Below are 20,215 nucleotides of genomic sequence, written 5' to 3' on the forward strand. Positions count from 1 at the left end.
TTGCCCTGTATTTGGCTCCATCCATCTTCCCATCAACTCTGACCAGCTTCCCTGTCCCTGCTGAAGAGAAGCACCCCCAGAGCATGATGCTGCCACCACCATATTTGACAGTGGGGATGGTGTGTTCAGGGTGATGTGCAGTGTTAGTTTTCCGCCACACATAGCGTTTTGTATTTTGGCCAAAAAGTTCCATTTTGGTCATCTGACCAGAGCACCTTCTTCCACATGTTTGCTGTGTCCCCCACATGGCTTGTGGCAAACTGCAAACAGGACTTCTTATGGTTTTCTGTTAACAATGGCTTTCTTCTTGCCACTCTTCCATAAAGGCCAACTTTGTGCAGTGCACGACTAATAGTTGTCCTATGGACAGATTCCCCCACCTGAGCTGTAGATCTCTGCAGCTCGTCCAGAGTCACCATGGGCCTCTTGGCTGCATTTCTGATCAGCAAAAATGTTTAGAATCATGTATGATTTTCGTTCCACTTCTCACGTGTACACCACTTTGTATTGGTCTTTCACGTGGAATTCCAATAAAATTGATTCATGTTTGTGGCTGTAATGTGACAAAATGTGGGAAAGTTAAAGTGGGCCGAATACTTTTGCAAGCCACTGTATAAGGAGTTGGTAGTTTTAAATACTGGATCCTTCTGAGCAAAACAGTTAGCAGATAACATAGTGAAACATAATTACTCCTAGCAGTTTTCCTTACGAGGTCACACACACACACACACACACACACACACACACACACACACACACACACACACACACACACACAGAGAGAGAACTAGAAATTTCCATAACAGATGTCATCAGATTGGGTACAGGAAATTGGACCAAACGTTTTAGTATGTTCAGACTCAAGTAATGCATTAACAAGTATGTATAATATGCATTCAGATTCAAGACCAGACATTGTATTAGAAATAACTCATTTAGTTTTCAGGATCGAAAAAAAAAAAGGCACAGAGGTCAAGTTAATGTGGGTTCCTGTACATAATGGCACAGAGTGAAATGAGGGGGCAGACAAATTTGCTAAAAGTGCAGGAAAGAAAAATGTGGTAGATTTTAATGTGAAAATGAGCAAAAATTAAGTTAAGAGTGTAGTTAAGTTACATGGTAAGAAGAAACTGCAAGACCAATGGGATAGAGAAGTCAAGACAAGATATTATTACAATATTTAAAAAAAAAAATTGAGGGAATTTAGAAAATGTAATACAATAAAGAAAGAAGAGGATGTTATGTCAAGGATGAGATTTGGTCACACGGGACTTAACAGATTAAAATAGTTAACAGGTTATTGTTATTATTGCAGACAAATGGAAGCAGTAGAGCACATATTCTTAGACTATAATAAATGCTCCCATGAGAGATTGGTGTTAGTCAGAAATCTTCATGCAGAACATGACCTCTGAAACAGTGACATCAGACTCAAACGACTTATACAGATAAGAATAAAAAGTGTTGAAGGGACACCCAAGCTGTGACCCCCCCCCCAGAAATTCTTGTGAAGATTTACAACAAATCCTGCTGATATCCCAGCTGCACATGAGCCCTACCAAACAAACGGTGCGAAAAATAACACGGCACTGCTACCGTCACACCCCGTTTACAGACACTGCAATCAATTTACCCGTGGGCACGCACTGCACATAATTCGGGTCTCAGCACAGCTGGGAATCAGCGCTATGCATGACCTGCAATCTGGGACATAAAGGGAAGTGGCACAAAGAAAAAAAAAACTAAAACAAAAGAAAGGTTAGTCCGCCCTTATACAACTCACTCTCAGTCATTAACCGCCTACATTACATTCATAAGAACAAGAATAATTTAAGGAGAAGGGAATTATTTCAAAGAGACTCGGGGAGCATAGTTTTTTGCTGATATTTTAAAATTTTTGAAAGAGACAGGAATTTTAATAAGAAAATAACGGTGGTACTATAGGTTCTGATAAAAGATTACAATCTAGTACGTGGCGCTAATGCACCTAGAATTTGTTTGCCAACCGCCATAAAACTAGAGAAGAAGGAGAATTACGCCGCTCCACACGTCACAGTGAGGGCGCCGGAAATGTAGTTTTTGGAGGCAGACTCATCTGACGTTGTGGCGGTAAGTTAGTCTGTGCTGCACCGGACCATGCCCGTTATCGTGTGGGTACCGAGAACGGACAAGAAGGCCTGCTGCCCCGTGCACTCTTGAGCTGGATCACCCTCGCGGCCCACGGACCTCTGGGGCTAACGTTAGCAGCTAGCCGGCGGGAGGCGGGACGAAGAGCCGAAGCGGCTAAAACAGGTAAACACAGGTGAATTCAGGTAGTTTAGCACGGTGGCTACTCGTTCCTTGTCTGCCCATTCCTCTGCTGGTTCAGGTCTCATGTCTCTCGGTCTTTAACAGCATGTTCACGCCGACAGGAGCTGCGAAAAGAAGCAGCTAACCTTTTAGATTTGCTAAAGGAGGTCCACCCTGCTTGCCTGCACCAGGGTCTCCTTCTGGGGCTCAGTTCAAAAAGAACTGTTATTGATCTTCTGATCTTGTTTGCTGTGATTGGTCAACTTTTGGAAGCCTGCTGAGGGGCGGGAGTCACAGCTTGGGTGTCCCTTCAATACTTTTTATTCTAATCTGTATAAGTCGTTTGAGTCTGATGTCACTGTTTCAGAGGTCATGTTTCTGCACGATGAACTCGGGCCGAAAGTGTCTTAAACTCAGCCTGTCCGGCCCAGCTCCTGCCGTCACTGCTACTACACTGCTGCAGTTCGCCTCCCATGATGCTTTGCTACAGGAGAAGGAGGAGGAGCAGCGTTACCAGCTGGTGGAGGAAGACACCACTGACTCCAGACTCATCATCACCATGGGTAATGCACACACATGCACATACGCTGGTGGCTTTGTGAGGACCCATGTCTCTGATGGACCGATCTCTCCATCAGAGGACAGCCAGGTGGAGATGAAGGCTGCCAAGAAGAAGGCCGCCAGAAGGAGGAAGAGGAAACTGGCTGAGGAGGAGGATCCAAGGGATGGGGCCTCAGAGAGCGAGGAGGAGGCAGGAGTGGAGGTGGAGATTGACAGACAGCTGGATCAGTCACTGGAGACAAAGTCCAAACAGCACAACCTGACCACAGTGAACGTGAAAAACATCATCCACGTGAGTGCCTCCACCCACACGCCTGGAGAGGGAGAGGGTGTGATCACGATTTTTGATTGCATTCAGGTTTTTAAGCCTACTGTCTTTGAAGCAGTTTAATTTGAAGTATTTGTCCATGAAGTGTCATGTGACTTACCCATCAATGACTTGGAGTAGGATGCCTGTTAGATGGTAACGGCTTATTAAAGACTACTGTCAGTCTTTGACAGTCTTTAGTACATTCAGTTGTCTGAGGTTACTCTGAGCTCTTTTAAAGATATGAAGTGTAACAAACTCAAAGGCTTTCAACAAGAACATGGGAAACTTACAGTTTAAACGTTGGCCTTTGACCCACAGGAAGTGATCACCAATGAGCATGTGGTGGCCATGATGAAAGCTGCCATTAATGAGACTGAGGCTGTCCCTCCATTTGTGAGTCTATCATCCAATCAAATCAATTATTCACTGCCATCACGTGAGTCCTGACCCTGCTTACAGACTTTCTTTCTTTTCTGCAGGAGCCCAAAATGACTCGATCTAAGCTGAAGGAGGTGGTGGAGAAAGGCGTAGTGAGTCCCCTTACAGCAGCCAACACACACACACACATACACACACACACAGCACTCTGAACTTTTTGTTTTCTGTCAGGTGATTCCAACCTGGACCATCTCGCCCATCAAGAAAACCAGTGACATCGTCAAGGTAAAGGTCAAAGGTCAAACCTGAAATCCTGACTGCACTCTTTATAAAGTCTTCAGTTAAGTGTAACTTTTTAAAATCATCTGAAAAACATTTTAATCCCTGCATTTTTTTTAATGTTTTAAAATGACGTAAAAGCTTTTAATGGCATTTTGTCAGCATTTGACTTGAATTCAATTTTTAACACCGTAAAGTGTTTTTTAATCATTTTAAATTTTTCATTGGCATTTTTCATTTATTTAATTTGGGAGAAATAGCCATCAAATTAATTCAATTACACATTAATTCAGTTTTTAAATGTTAAACAATTCAGATTTAAAATTCTTATTTTATTTTAGTTACATCTCTAGATATTAAAAACACTTGAAACTAACATAAAATTTAAAAAATGAGTTTGTAATTTTTTCTTTTTTTTTAAGTAGATTATGTAATTGTTTTAATTTTTAATGTTAGTATTTTTAAAAATATATATTTTTTACTGTGTTCTTGACGATTTGTAAAAATATACAAACTGCTTTTATAACTTACTTCATTTTCTCTTGGCATTCTCTTGATGAGCCTAATGAGGTAGTCATCTGAAATGGTTTTCCAACAGTATTGAAGGAGTTCCCAGAGATATTGAGCACTTATTGGCCGTTTTGCCTTCACTCTGTGATCCATCTTGTCCCAGACTATCTCGATTGGGCTTAAGTCAGGTGACTGCGGAGGTCAGGCCATGGCGCAGCACTCCATCACTCTCCATCTTGGTCAAATAGCCCTTACACAGCCTGGAGGTGTGTTTGGTGTCATTGTCCTGTTGAAAAATAAATGGTAGTCCAACTAAACATAAACCGGATCGGGTGGCATGTCGCTGCAGGATGCCGTGGTAGCCATGCTGGTTCAGTGTGCCTTCAATTTTGAATAAATCTCCAACAGTGTCACCAGCAAAGCACCCCCACCTCACACACATCACTCCTCTTCCTCCATGTTTTACGATTGGAACAATGCATGTAGAGACCATTCGTTCACCTTTTCTGTGTCGGATGAGAAAGACACGGCGGGTGGAACCAAAGATCTCAAATTTAGACTCATCAGACCAAAGCACAGATTTCCACTGGTCTGATGTCCATTCCTTGTATTTCTTGGCCCAAACAAATCTCTTCTGCTTGTTGCTTTTTCTTAGTAGTAGTTTCTTAGCAGCTATTTGACCATAAAGGCCTGATTCACGTAGTCTCTCCTCTGAACAGTTGATGTACAGATGTGTCTGCTACTGGAACTCTATGTGGCATTTATCCTGGACTCTAATCTGAGGTGCTGTTAACTTGCGATTTCTAAGGCTGGTGACTCGGATGAATTTATCCTCAGCAGCGGTCCTTGTGTGTGCCAGTTTCATCGTAGGGTTTGGTGGTTTTTGCCACTGCACTTGGGGACACATTCAAAATTTTAGCAATTTTCCGGAGTGACTGACCTTCAATTCTTAAAGTAATGATGGACTGTCGTTTCTCTTTACTTAGCTGATCGGTTCTTGCCCTTATATGAATTCTAATAGTTGTCAAATAGTTATGTCCGCTGAGTACCAACCTGACTTATGCACAATAACACAGTTGGGGACCATCAGTTGTAAGAAGACAATAAATGTCACAAATGAACCCTGAAAAGGCTCACCTGTGGTGAAAGCTATTTCAGGTGACTAATGAAGCTCATTGAGAGAATGCCAAGGGTTTGCAGCGCTGTCAACAAAGTTTGTGTCTAACTTTCTGGAATCTAAACTATAAGGCATATTTAGAGTTATTTATTTTGTTTTGCTACATTTCTATATATCTTGCTTTATATATTTGATATCTTCAGTTTGCAGTTATAATGTAGAAAGTAGTTCAAATAAGCAAAACCATTAAATGACAAAGTGTGTCCAAACTTTTAACTGGTAGTGTATATCTGACCTGACTTTTAGTCAGAGTATGAACAGTTTTAAAGCAGGTTAGCAATTTAAAAATAATTAGAAGTAAAAAGAGGCATTTTTAAAGTCCTTTTTTCTCCAACTCTAGTGTTTTTGTAGTAGTCATAAAATGTGATTCTTATTTCTCTGCTGAACGCTGAGACTAACGCTGTAGGATGTGTGTGATCTCCTTTGTTTTCTGTGTGGAATTACAGTGTCAATGAAGTTTCAGCTACATGTGTCTGTCTTCAGGCTCCGCAGTTTGTCGACATCCCTCTGGCTGAGGAAGACTCCTCTGATGACGAGTACCATCCCGAGGAGGAGGAGGAGGACGAGACGGCTGAAGACGTGAGGCTCCAAGCGTCTGCAGCGTGCTGTGATGTTGATGATGACCGGCTACTGATTTTTCACTGGTTGTGTGTCTGTGTAGACGTTCCAGGAGAGTGACATGGAGAGCACAGCTTCGTCTCCTCGAGGGACTCGGCTGCCCCGAGCTGAGGAGGACGGCTCCAGCCCATGGCAGGTCCTCAGAGTGTGATCATCGCTGTCAGTCTGCTGATCAGTCAGAGCTTTAGAAGTGAAAATGTGTGAAACAATCAGTGTTTGACTGGTCCCTCAAACATCAGTTTGTTAGAAATGAACAAATTCAAAAACTTTATTGATGACCAATTGGCAAAACTACTGATCAAATTATTTCTGTTGATCTAATGGAAAAACATGGAGATTTGAGTGAAAACAGGAATATTCAGCAGTTTTAAACACACCGGTTTATGAAACCTGAGTATAAAACATTGTTTTTATTTGCTGATTTTCCTAAAAGCTCTGATTTGACTTTTTTCTAAACCTGTGAATGGGACACTGTCTACCTCAGGGGTCTCCAACTCCAGTCCTTGAGAGCTTCTGTCCTGCAAATGTTAGATGCATTCTTGTTCCAACACACCTGAATCAAATTAAAGGCTTTGTTACCAGGCCTTTGCCAAACTTGATGGCATGCTGAAGAAGTAGCTCAACCATTTGATTCAACTGTGTTGGAGTAGGGATGCATCTAAAAGCTGCAGCACAGTAGCTCGCGAGGACTGGAGCTGGAGAGCCCTGGCCTACCTGAACTTTAAAGCCTGCTTCCTGTCTTCCGTCCTATCAGAAGTCGCGGAGTCGGTCCAGACTTGTGAGGGCAAGGTCTGTTTCCATGGGGCCGCCCCCTCCCCCCAAAGCTCCACTTCCTAAACCTGTGACTGACAGGACCTTCCTGGAGAAGCTTCATGCTGTGGAGGAGGAGCTGGCTGTTTGTATGGAGCCCTATCAGGTAACTATGGAGACAATCTGGTCATGTGATGCATCAATATACGATAACGATAAAGATAAAAGCGACAGATCATTATGGATCATCTCTGTGTCGTCAGCCTCTGTCTGAGTCGGAGGATGAGGCCGGTCTCATGGCATCTCGGACTCGGTCCAAACGTCCTCTCAGGGATGTCCCGCTGGGCCGGCTGGAGGCAGAACTCCAAGCTCCTGACATCACACCTGATATGTACGACTCTAGCTCCACCCACGAGGACAGGGAGTGGACCGATTGGCTGAGAGGGCTGATGAGCTCAGACATGGACAATGAAGGTGAGGGTTCATAACGGAGCAGGGATTCGAGTTCTGACTGGACTCAAACTGATCAGGAATCTTTTTCTGACAGAGGAGTGTGATGATGAGGATGATCCAGAGTACAACTTCCTGGCTGACATTGACGAGCCCGATGTAGAGGATTACCGTGATGACAAGGCTGTCCGCATCACCAGTAAGTACACAAACACACGTGTTCAGATTTTTCCTGAATTTACAAAGGAGCTGCTCAGTCATCTGTTTAAACACAGTGCACACCTTGCCCAGGGTGCCTCAGGTAATCAGCCGTAATATCTGAGAAATCAGTAATCAGTGGGCGGCTAACAATCAAAGGTCCATGGATTTTTAATTTTTTTTTTTTTATTGTAATTTTTTTCCTCTCCTCTCCTCCGGCCTACCCTCTCTCTCACACACACACACACACACACACACACACACACACTGATGGATGCATCAAGGGTGTGTGTGTGTGGTCTGTGTTTTTGACTGACTGAACAAGGGGAAAAAAAAAGTGCTGTATGTCATCTGACTCATAAGCGAGCAATAAATGTGATTAATACCTGCTGAAAATGATAATTTGTGTTTATGTCTTCAGAAAAGGAGGTGAACGAGCTGATGGAGGAGCTCTTTGAAACGGTATAAAACACCTTCAGGTCACCTATCTCTTCACCTGTCTCCTCAGTGTCTCCTCACCTGTCTCCTCACCTGTCTGTGTGTCTCAGCTGAAAGAGGACCTGGCTGGACAGGAAGTGGATGATGAAGGCCACGAGGAAGAGGAAGAGCCACAGGAGGAAGCACAAACATTTCAGACCCACACACCTGAGGAGCAGCAGGACAGGTGCGTAACTAACACACGCACACAGTCGGGTATTCATATATTGTGGGGACATCTAATTGACATGCTTTCACTAGCAACGAACCCTGACCATCAAAAATGAATGCCTAAACCTAACCTAAACATAACACAATTGTAACCCTGACATTAAAACCACATTTTGATTCTCTAAAAGGCCTTCAAACTTGTGGGTACTGGGATTTTGGTCCGCATGAGGGCTGTTGGTCCCAAGTATAGTAAACTTCCAATTTTTGGTCCCCACAAAGACATGAATACATGCTCACACACACAGATACATCACTGTCTGTGTGTTTTCACGTCAGAGAGTGTCCTGATGATGAGGCTGAGGATGGACCAATCACAGAGCTGCGCACGGTGAAGCAGCAGCTGGCATTGATAAGAAGGAAACCGCTGACTGGAGTGCCACATGACACGCACACAGAGCTGATCATGCTCAAGTTGAACGCTGAGCAGAGGAAATGCCTGCAGCAGCAACTCCAACAGGTAAACTCTACTCTTTTAGCATGGCGGCTGAGAGCTGTTACCATGCTTTTAACATGATAACAGCAACTGAACTCACCTGTCGTCTTTCTTTCAGCATGTCCAGCTACTTACTCAGGTTTACCTGCTGACCTCACTTGTGCCCAGACTGCACAGCGAAGCGGAGACCTGCCGGCAGTTCCTGGTAACTCACCTGGATGTGTTGTGATGTACTTCCTGTTGTTAATGCACCCATTGACGCTCACTTCCTGTCTTTCAGTGTGAGCTAGACCTGCTGGCGCAGCGGGCCGAGCTGATTGGTTTGTTGGCTCTTCCTGGTTTCTGTAGTGTCTTCAGAGCATCCAACCTGCAGGTGGCGCTGCAGCTGCTGGATGAGCTGCGTCAGGCTCCCATCAGCTACCAGCCACAGCTTCGCCCCCGCGATGCCCGGGGACGGAGTGAGTACAGGTGGGGGCGGGGCTCCTGATTGATCGACTTGAAACTTTGATTGAAACTTGTTTTTACATGCTAACAGTGCGCTGCTTCCCCGTCATGCCGGCTGAGCTTGCCTGGCTCTTTGCCACACGGCCCGTCTTCATGTACCCGGAGCTGCTGCCTTGTGCTAGCCTAGATCCCGCGCTGTACTGCCCCCGGAGGACGGCAGCCTTCACTCCGGCTGAGGACTGGTGAGCACACACTCAGAGCACACACAAAGAGGCCTGAGAAAAACCTTCACCATGCCCTTAGAGTGTGTGTGTGTGTGTGTGTGTGTGTGTGTGTGTGTGTGTGTGTGTGTGTGTGTGTGTGTGTGTGTGTGTGTGTGTGTGTTTCAGTCTGTTGGTGCTCGGCCTCAGGAATATGGAAGGGTCATGTGACCCGCCCAAACTGGTGTCCCAGTTCCTGCTGAGGAAATCTCTGGTTCAGGTTCGACGAAGGATCCTGCAGTGCTGCCGGCCAGGTTTTCCTGACAACGTTGTCAAGGTAACGCAGACATACATACACACACATGGTGTGTCCCAATTCATGGGTTGCATCCTTCCAAGCACCTGGCCTTTTGAAAGCGAAAATTATGTGGGTTTTTTAATGAGATTTTTTTGGTTTGTGAAGTATCTGAGGCTAAGACCACAGGACTGTAAATACAATATTGTTGGGCTTAATTTCTGTACCCAACAGTAATTTTAAGATTAACTAGTTAGCTAATGTTGTTCATGAGACTAGTGTCATTTCAGTTTGGTAATGTAAATATAACATGGCCAATATTAAATGTACTGCATTTAATTAAAAATGTACAGCAGTGAACTTTAACTCTGTTTCAAATAAGAGAGACAAATATTGTTCTTTTAATATATTGGCAATACCAAATTTGTCTGAAAGCTTACTTATATGGGTAAAAAGAGAATTTACGAGCTGTGATAACTGTGTGTTTGTTAGATAAAATGAAGAGTAGATTGATTTATTGATTTGTCAATTTTGTGAAAAATTTATTTTGATTTTGAGAAAATCATCCCATAACTGTTTTAAGCATATTGAATAGATATCAGAGCCTTAAACAGACTGACCTGGCAAAAATGATAAAAAAAAAACATAACATCCTTATAAATTATAGCACTATAGATCAACTTACCCCAAAATACATAAAGCATATAAACATCTACAGCAATATAATTCAACAAACAGCAGTACTACTAATCCAAAACACTCCATGTTTCATATAACTAAAAGAAACACTGACTTTTATTTTCAGGTGCATTCTGCTGCTGATACTTGCGTACTTTAAGTTTCTGAATATAGAACTTTTTACTGCCTTTCATAGTTTTTACTTGAGTGCCCTGAGTACTTTCTTCCACACTGAAAACACTTTGATAGATTTAATGATGACTTTACCTAATAAGATTGATTTAGGACAGATAATTAGTTATTTTAAACTTTTTTTTTAAGTAGTCCCTCTCATAGAGAGAACAGTCTGTCTGTTCTCTTCATCTCTCAGCTGGTGCTGGCTCTTCCTCACACACTGCTGAATTTGTCCTGTATCATCAAGGGTGGAAAGCCTCTGTTTCATCAGCTGTCCCTCAGAGATGATCGCAGATGATCTGAAAACTTGCAGTTCTCAAACATGGAAATCAAATATGTGATAAGCTACAGCAGCGGTCCCCAACCCCTGGGCCTCGGACCGGTACCGGTCCGTGAGTCGTTTGGCACCGGGCCGCGAGAGTTGAGGCTCAGGTGTGAAATGTATGGTTTTCAGGGTTTTTATCGGTTTTCAGCGTTATTTTGTTATCGTTTTTATCGTTAACTCGGTTTTCCTGGGTCTTTTCACATGTGTTATGAATAAATCTTCTTTTTTCTGGTACCGGTACTAGTTTTATTTTGTTGTATTTATCCGCGACACCTTAAAGGCCGGTCCGTGAAAATATTGTCGGGCATAAACCGGTCCGTGGCGCAAAAAAGGTTGGGGACCGCTGAGCTACAGGATTAAAACACAAATTTAACTTAGCAGCTCATTAAAAAAAACACACAAACGGAGCCAGCAAAATAACCGAGCTAACATTAACAGTGCTATGAATCCTGCTAGTACTGTGATATTCAGGTTTGAAAACCAGGCAGCATTCAAAGATTGTCTACATTTCAGCGTATTTTGTTTTTGGATATGTTACTGACTTTAATTATCCATAAAGTCATCACAATTTCTGTAAAATTAAAGTCAATTTTTTAACAATATGCCTTTTACAGTAAAGGCTTTAAAAGCAAGTGGAACCTCACTAGTACTAACATCACTAATGTCACATAACTTTGCCGACATGTAGCTAAAAGTAATGTTTTCATGTTCTTCAGTATTAAAACATTTGTATCGCTGCATAAATGAGTACTTATTTTAAATGTTTATTCTTCGACCGCTCCACTTGAGCTGTCCTTTATTTTTTCAAAAAATGATCTGCTTTATCACACCTCTGTACATAAAAACACACAGTCCATCTTTCTGTCTTCTGCAGACCTTCCGGTACCAGCGGCGGGTGCTCCCAATGCCAGTGGCATGTCGTCCCGTGAATTTAGCAGACTGGCGACCTCCTGTGGAGAGAGAGGAGAGCGTCATGCCTCTGTGGCTGCTGGTAGGAAGGCTGCTTGTGTATCCTTTGTTCCTCTCTGCATTTTTCCTGCCCGTCTTCTCTTTATGGAAAACTAGTTCCAGAATAGACACTGATGACATGGTGTCAAACAGTTGACCGAGGAGACCCAGGTGACACTGGAGAGATGAAGCAGGTGCCCAGGGAAAGGGAGGTCTGGGAGTCTCTGCTTAGACTGCTGCCTCCATGGAATGGATTATAAGAGAAGAGGGACATAGCGAACGTAGTTAACTGGTCAGTAATCAGCCTTGTGGTCCTCCCACTGTCTCCTCTGTGTTATCGTGCACCTCAGGAACCAGTTCCCCATCAGCTGCAGGTTCTGGTTAGAGTGTTAGAGTGACTCGTCATCAGCCAAAGTCCATCATGGAGGAGGAGGAGTCCATCTGCAAACTCATCAGCCTATGGAAGGCAAATGAGACATGTCACAAGAGGGGTTAGCCACATCAGAACTGTCAAAGAGCAGTGGTATTGTTTGCATTTAAATAAAGGTGGGAAGTTCCCCTGTATGTGAAACAGGAAATGTGAGCCAGTCCATTCAGTGAGGCAGAGATGTGATGGTTAGAAGTGACGTGCAGGATGGCGACCTCAGTGAAGAAGTGTGTATGTGTTGTGTGTCCAAGTATGAAAAGCAGCGAACACTCAGCTTTGACATCACATGAGGGAGAGTAGCTGAGTGGGGTCAGTCTTATTTTACAGTCACTTTGTTGTTATGTGCACCAAGTATGACGTCACCACTTCCCCAGTTGTTGTTTACTCTGCTTGGGGTGTGCCAGAATCACTGCGGTCTTCTTCTGAACCTGAGGTGTCAGCACTGAGAGCAACCCTCCCTTTCCGTGCTGGTAAAGGAGTAGAAAAGGAACAGGAAACAAAGCGATCAGTTTTCCCCAGAAAGTTTTCCTGCTGTTGCAGTGTCTCCCTCTGTGTAATCTGAGAAGCACTAGTTCTGATAGGTATGAGGTTCACCTAGAGGTCATAAAAACGAACAGTATTTTAGATTCTGAAGAAAGGATGTGATGAGGATTAGCTGATGCTGCTGACACAGACCGTTTGTGATGGAAACAAAACCAACTGTGACCTTTGAGCAAACCAAACAGAGAAGTTCCACACTTTATTTCACACTACAGGGCGGACCATTTATATGGATACGCCGTAATAACATGGGAATGGTTGGTGATATTAAAGTCCTGTTTGTGGCACATAAGTATATGTGATGGGGCAAACTCCTCCAGATGGGTGGTGACCATGGTGGCCAATAGGAAGAGGGCCATGTGACACATCAAACTTATTGGTAATGTCACAAGAAAAACAATGGTGTGCTTGGTTTCAATGTAACTTTATTCTGGAATGAAAAAAAAAAAAAAAAAAATATATATATATATATATATATATATATATATATATATACCACCTAAGACCAGACTGACCAACCTGTGCACAGCCTGGATTGATTACAAGAAGGCCTATGACTCAATGCCCCACAGCTGGATACTGGAATGCCTAGAATTGTACAAGATCAACAGGACCCTAAGAGCCTTCATCAGGAACTCAATGGGGATGTGGCGTACAACACTAGAGGCCAACTCCAAGCCCATAGCACAAGTCACCATCAAGTGCGGGATCTACCAAGGAGATGCTCTGTCCCCACTGCTGTTCTGCATAGGCCTGAACCCCCTCAGTGAGATCATTAACAAGACTGGCTACGGATACCGACTACGAAACGGAGCGGTTGTCAGCCACCTCCTGTACATGGATGACATCAAGCTGTATGCCAAGAGTGAACGAGACATCGATTCACTGATCCACACTACCAGGCTATACAGCAATGACATTGGGATGTCATTCGGGCTGGAGAAGTGTAGTCGGATGGTAACAAAGAGAGGGAAGGTAGTCAGAACTGAGGGGATTGAACTACCAGAAGGCAACATTGCAGACATAGAGGACAGTTACAAGTACCTGGGGATCCCGCAGGCGAATGGGAACCATGAAGAGGCCGCTAGGAAAGCTGCAACCACCAAGTACCTGCAGAGGGTCAGGCAAGTCCTGAGGAGTCAGCTGAACGGTAAGAACAAGATCCGGGCCATCAACACCTACGCCCTGCCCGTGATCAGGTACCCTGCTGGGGTAATAGGCTGGCCAAAGGAGGAGATAGAAGCCACTGACATAAAGACAAGAAAGCTCCTGACCATGCATGGAGGGTTTCACCCCAAGTCCAGCACCCTGAGGCTGTACGCTAAGCGGAAGGAAGGGGGCCGGGGACTGGTGAGTATCAGCACCACAGTCCAGGATGAGACAAGAAACATCCACGAATACATCACAAAGATGGCCCCAACTGACAGCGTGCTCAGTGAATACCTCAGGCAGCAGAAACCCAAGAAAGAGGAGGAAGGCGAGGAACCCTCATGGAAGGACAGGCCCCTGCACGGTATGTACCACCGGCAGATAGTGGAGGTGGCTGATATCCAGAAATCCTACCAGTGGCTGGACAAAGCTGGACTGAAAGACAGCACAGAGGCACTAATCATGGCAGCACAAGAACAAGCTCTGAGTACAAGATCCATAGAGGCTGGGGTCTATCACACCAGGCAAGACCCCAGGTGCAGGCTGTGTAAAGATGCCCCAGAGACAATCCAGCACATAACAGCAGGGTGCAAGATGCTAGCAGGCAAGGCATACATGGAACGCCATAACCAAGTGGCCGGCATAGTGTACAGGAACATCTGTGCCGAGTATAACCTGGAAGTCCCGAGGTCAAAATGGGAGATGCCCCCAAGGGTGATGGAGAATGACCGAGCTAAGATCCTGTGGGACTTCCAGATACAGACGGACAAAATGGTGGTGGCTAACCAACCGGACATAGTGGTGGTAGACAAACAGAAGAAGACGGCCGTAGTGATCGATGTAGCGGTTCCGAATGACAGCAATATCAGGAAGAAGGAACACGAGAAGCTGGAGAAATACCAAGGGCTCAGAGAAGAGCTCGAGAGGATGTGGAGGGTGAAGGTAACGGTGGTCCCCGTGGTAATCGGAGCACTAGGTGCGGTGACTCCCAAGCTAGGCGAGTGGCTCCAGCAGATCCCGGGAACAACATCGTAGATCTCTGTCCAGAAGAGCGCAGTCCTGGGAACAGCTAAGATACTGCGCAGGACCCTCAAGCTCCCAGGCCTCTGGTAGAGGACCCGAGCTTGAAGGATAAAGGTTTTTTATATATATATATATATATGATATAATATATACACGTGTGTGTGTGTGTATGTATGTATATATGTGTGTATATATATATATATATATATATATATATATATATATATATATATATATATATATATATATATATATATATATATATATATATATATATATATATATATATATATATATATATATATATATATATATATATATATATATATATATTTTTTTGATGGCTGAATATATTTGTGTTCTCCTCACTGATTGGACCTTTAAAACATCTCTTTTCTGTCTTCAGCGCTCTCTCCCCGTCATCTACCCAACCATTAGGCACTATAATAGCTCCGCCTCAAACATCCCAACCCCCTCCAGATGGACTGGAGCCCAGCAGAGTCAGCTGACTTCCCTGCACTCCGCCTCCAGCTCCTACAGCGTCCCCCCTGGGACCCGATACCCACCCCGCCTCCCTCAGAACCTGGACTTCAGACGGATCGGCTTTGTATTGCTGAATCAAAACCACAACCCCCCTCATCCCCCCGACTCTGCCCCCTCTGCTCCCACTCCTCCTCGAGTCCTCCTTCACCGCCTGCTCCTGACCAGGACCGATTCCCCCACTGACATTTCCACTGCCACTGTGTCCATGGCAACCAGATATCAAATTAGATGCTACAGTCAGAAACTTGCAGCCCTGAGGAGGGGTAGGGAACACAAATCCTTTACACCTCCTTCCTGCGATGACCCCACCTCCCATCAGGTGACAGGGGATGATGTCATCAGAACTGATGAAGAGGAGGAGGAAGAGGGCGACATCATCCTGGTTCTGTCTGAATCTTCACCCAGTGCTGCAGGAAGTGTTGCTGTCAGTGACGATGTGCAGGAGGTGGGGTCAGAGAGTAAAGAGGACGGAATCTTGACACCACCTAGAGGAGCAGAAGAAGACAGTGGTGCTCCTGATGAAGATGGAGACAGAAAAACTCAGCAGGTGAAACTTTTAGTGGCCAAAGTCAGCTCTCAGTCAATCAACCAATCGATATCTGCAGATATCTGACTTCCTGTTTGGTTTCAGCCACTGTCAGAAGAAAGTGAAGAAGATGATCAGAGAGAATCAGAAGACGTGCTGTTCGCTCATGATTATCTCTACAGGGTGAGGCTTTAATTCTGAAATTGAATTGTATTTAGAAAGATTGTGTAACCGCAGTTGTTTGTATTTCCTGTTACCTGGTCAGGTTTATGAGGCGGTGCAGATGTATCCGGGCTTGTGGGAGGAACTGTTGTGTGTGTTGGACGAGTTCTCAACTGCTGCAGTTGATGTCCTGTATGACAGAATAAGCAGTGTGCTGCGGCCGTGGCCTCAGCTGCTCAGAGACTTTGCCGCCTTCCTGAACCGCAGACAAGCTCGCCGCTGTGGCCTGGTGGGTGACATCACTGTGACCTCGCAGAGGTGTGCTGTGACTTAGGTGCAACTCATCAGCTCTCTTCATCTCCGCAGCTTCTGGAGCAGCAGCTATTTGAACGCAGTCGAGTGTTTCTATGGAAACTGAGATGGAGCCTGGGAGAAAGCTCCTCACTCTACCAACAGGTGGTGTCAGTACTGCAAGGAAGCTCTGCCCCTTTACCTGAGGACATAAACAAGGTAAGGTAGATGACATTTGACCCCTCAGCTGATCTGACCTGAGATCAGGAAATCTGTTAATTAAATCTGTCTTCTACTGATAAAATAATTAAACACTGATTATTTTCCTCCGGAATGATGGGTTTATCAAGTTATTGATAAAAAAATGGAACAGAGAGAGACTGAAGTCTGATCCTCTTTGTTTTGTCAGCTCTCTTCTTTGCTCTGCCATCATCCTGACCTGCAGCAGGAACTCCGCCAGTTCTACCAGGAGTTCCACACCACAAACTCTGCTGCCCAGAGTTCCCCTGACAGGAACCAAGGCACCGACAGAGAGGAACAGGATGAGGGGCAGCGGCAAGCGGTTTGTGCCAAAAACATCACTTTGACAGCCACTGGGGAGAAAGTCGTCATGTGGACACGGTCAGAGAAACATCCAGAAGCACTAACATAACCTCAGGAAAACACTAAAGAAACATTATAACGATGAAACATCATTTCAAGGTTCTGAAACTATTAGAGACAAAAAACTCCAGTGTCCTGAAAAAGTGTTGGGAGGCATTATTCAGATGTTGTAAAAAATATCAGAAAGTCATCAATAAGTGTTGCACCAGCCACAATCACACACTCAAAATCTGTGTTGCATAAAACATTACACATCCTGCAAATGTTCACGTGCTCTGGAAACGTGTTCTAAAAACAACATTCATTAAATGCTCCATAAAAAATCCTTAAGGAATAAAAATGAGACGGAACATATGTAAACCCAAAAAGTAAAACTTCTGAAGCATACATCTTCTAGTAGCAAAGACATTTGTATTGTATAAAATAATAAAACTGTAAATGATGTAGAAAGGTTTCATTTGAAATGTACTACAAACATAAACGCTGCTCTTGAAACATTATGAAAATAAAATGAATTTAAGCATCGAAGCTTTCAGAGCCAGATGTTTTAAGATGATGCTAAAAGTAGCACAAGAAAAGAGGAAAAACTGACTCTGATTGTTCCTGTTCCAGTGAGGTGGACCGAGCTATCCTGACTGCCTGTCAGGAGAGGGGAGCCACCTGGAAAACGTTTAGACAGGTGTCTACCCACCTGGGAAACAAGACTGCCCAACAGGTGAGATGAGGCGACGCCTCAGCATGCAAGTGTAGAGCTCTGAGTTCTGTGTTTTTCTTCTAAGTATTAAATCCGATGTTTTCTTCAGGTACGCCTTCGGTTCCTCGACCTGATGAAGCTTTTCCACTCTGCAAAGTCCACTTCATGTTCCTTTGAGGCACAGCCAATGAGCAGGCAGGATGCTCCAGACTGAGTCCTGGACCAGTTAGAGACCTGCAGATAGACTACAGAGTCCAAAATGATGCGAATCCGCCGCTGTCCAAGTTTGAGAATCCAGTGGAGTTTATTTAGATGAAAGAATGGAGTCTTGCAGGAGGCGCTCTGCTCACCTCTGCCAGACTGTTTAGAGAACGTGTCTAGAATGTGTTGAGACGAGAGGATCAAAGAGTTCCATTCTAGATCAGAGATAGAATGATTCAGGATACATGTGAACCTCCTTGGCCGGCCTTTGGTTCTGGACTTTAGGTTTAGAGACTTAGCTGTGGATTTAAAATCTAGAACCAGTTAAAAGTTCTACAGCCTCAGGATAACACTCTCTTCCTACAATCTGGGTGATGGTGGATTCTTCAGACCTTTTTTCTCTGGAGCGGATTTGAGGCTGATCAAAGAGTTCATTTGCAGGACTGTAGCTTACTGTGAAAGAGTTCAGAGACACTTCCTGTTTATACTTCAACTCCGATTTGTTGACCAATCAGAGCAGAGCTTTATTTAAAAATTATTTATCATTAATTTATCTCCTCTAGAGAGGGAGGGGCCTCTGTGGTCACATAATACAAAGAAGGAAAGTAGAAACCAGCTCCAGTCGGCTTAAACTGGGTCATGTGACCTTGGTGATGGGCCTGTCTTCTGGTTTCCCATAATGCTCTGCGTTGAGGGCACCTCATCACTCCCATGATTCCATGCTCTCATGTTGGTGAAGGAGACATTGTGTGAAGGTTTTGTACAAATGTTTATTCACATTGAATGAAAATAACTCATTAAAATTTTTTTACTCCTTAAAAGTGTTTGTAAACAAAGTGTTTGTTTGTGAAGGCTAAAGAAAGAAATCTTTAAGCTTTAGGGAGGAAAGAGAGTACTGATATAATGAATTGCCCCCTCTATTGGAGAAATGAAAAGAGCTCTGGGTAGAACCAGGATAGTGCTCCAGGGAAAGATGAGGTATGTTATATTATGTTGAAACATTTAAGTAATGTAGCGTTAAATAAATTGTTAATGTTATTTAATAAGATATGACAAGTAGAGCTCTTCCAATATATATGCAAAAAGGCAATAATTATGCCAATAAAGAAACCTGGAAAAGGCCATAGTAATCCTGGGAAATATAGAACCATTGCTTTGACTTTCAATATGTGTAAATTGATGCAAAGGATGGTGAATGAGTGGTCGGTGCAATTTTTAGTCAAGAAATATAACAGCGCCTTATCAGAGTAGTTTTCGTAGCAATGGATCCTCTTTTATGTCTGGAAGATGATATTAAGAAAGCTCAGAATAATAAAGAAATTGTAGTTGCTATGTTTTCGGATGTAGAAAAAGCATATGATATGCCTTGGAGAAAGGGTTTACTGATTAAATTACATCAGTTAGGAATAGGAGAAAATATGTTTAGTTGGTTAAGGTCATAATAAAAGTCATCGTGTTAAGAAACTGTTAGAAACTGTGGGAAAGAGGAAAAGATTTTAAAAATAGTTTTGGGTGGAATGGGGATAATAGAGCTAGAGCATTTAAAGTATATGACAAAGAATTTAATCAGACAGTATTGTGGCCTTCAAGGTCTACATGGAAATACATTAATGTAGATAGATCATTATCAGATATTAAGAAGACATGAATTACAACAGATATTTGTCAAGAATTGTATAATAGTGTGGAGAATAAGTACAGTTACTATTTGCAGATTTATAAAGATCCAAAAACTGAAACAACTAGTGTGACAGTTGTCATTCCTGAATAAAATATATAAATTTCAAGAAGAACATAATTTTTTTTAGTATAAATGCGGAGTAGAGTTATATGCCATATTATTTGGCTTATTTCTTATTTTTCTTGTATTTTAGCACACCATTGTTGCTTGTGAAGCTTGCACACAAGAATCTCAGTCACATGTGCTGTACCAATGTACCAGTAATGTGACGTGACAATAAAAGTGATTTCATTTGATTTGATTAAAAAGGTGCTCATGAGGAGATGGCTCAAGCCTGAGCCACCTACAACTGAAGACTGGATATCTTCTGTACAAGAGATCTATACAATGGAAAAACTGTCCTTCTCAGAACAGTTGCAGAGGGATACATACTACAGAATATGGTCTAAGTGGACGGAGTGAGGTGTGATTTTCTTTTTTCTTTTTTTTGCCTGTCCCGTTTGGCTCTTTTGCCACCAGAATTATTGTCTAAAGGCGAAGAAAGATGCCCAACAGGTTTACTTTACCAAATGGACCATCCCAGCCTTGCCGTAATGGTCTATTTGATTCACCTTTTATTGTTTATTTTATTTTATTTTCACTTGCTAAAT

At 43.4% G+C, this 20,215-nt stretch overlaps 1 protein-coding gene across 3 annotated transcripts; it reads left to right on the top strand.

The window, feature by feature from the left end:
* The first annotated feature begins 2,041 nt into the window (after positions 1 to 2,041).
* On the top strand, positions 2,042 to 18,698 carry gon4la (gon-4 like a). Of its 3 annotated transcripts, none has more exons than XM_065471362.1 (26): positions 2,042 to 2,292; positions 2,657 to 2,852; positions 2,928 to 3,142; positions 3,479 to 3,553; positions 3,640 to 3,690; positions 3,770 to 3,823; positions 5,988 to 6,083; positions 6,166 to 6,258; positions 6,877 to 7,038; positions 7,136 to 7,346; positions 7,420 to 7,521; positions 7,942 to 7,982; positions 8,069 to 8,184; positions 8,505 to 8,685; positions 8,780 to 8,866; positions 8,942 to 9,119; positions 9,197 to 9,347; positions 9,495 to 9,642; positions 11,652 to 11,768; positions 15,271 to 15,954; positions 16,039 to 16,116; positions 16,199 to 16,384; positions 16,462 to 16,605; positions 16,796 to 17,007; positions 17,602 to 17,704; positions 17,793 to 18,698. In XM_065471362.1, the coding sequence occupies exons 2-26, from the start codon at positions 2,675 to 2,677 to the stop codon at positions 17,895 to 17,897; spliced, it is 3,768 nt and encodes a 1,255-aa protein (XP_065327434.1). In that variant the 5' UTR covers positions 2,042 to 2,292; positions 2,657 to 2,674; the 3' UTR covers positions 17,898 to 18,698. The 3 variants fall into 3 exon arrangements, with proteins under 3 accessions (XP_065327434.1, XP_065327435.1, XP_065327433.1); XM_065471363.1 differs by having other exon boundaries at positions 2,043 to 2,292; positions 2,721 to 2,852; XM_065471361.1 differs by lacking the exon at positions 2,042 to 2,292 and having other exon boundaries at positions 2,313 to 2,852.
* Positions 18,699 to 20,215: the final 1,517 nt, after the last annotated feature.

Source organism: Pelmatolapia mariae, linkage group LG22 (assembly GCF_036321145.2).
Source record: "Pelmatolapia mariae isolate MD_Pm_ZW linkage group LG22, Pm_UMD_F_2, whole genome shotgun sequence".
Lineage (NCBI taxonomy): Eukaryota > Metazoa > Chordata > Actinopteri > Cichliformes > Cichlidae > Pelmatolapia > Pelmatolapia mariae.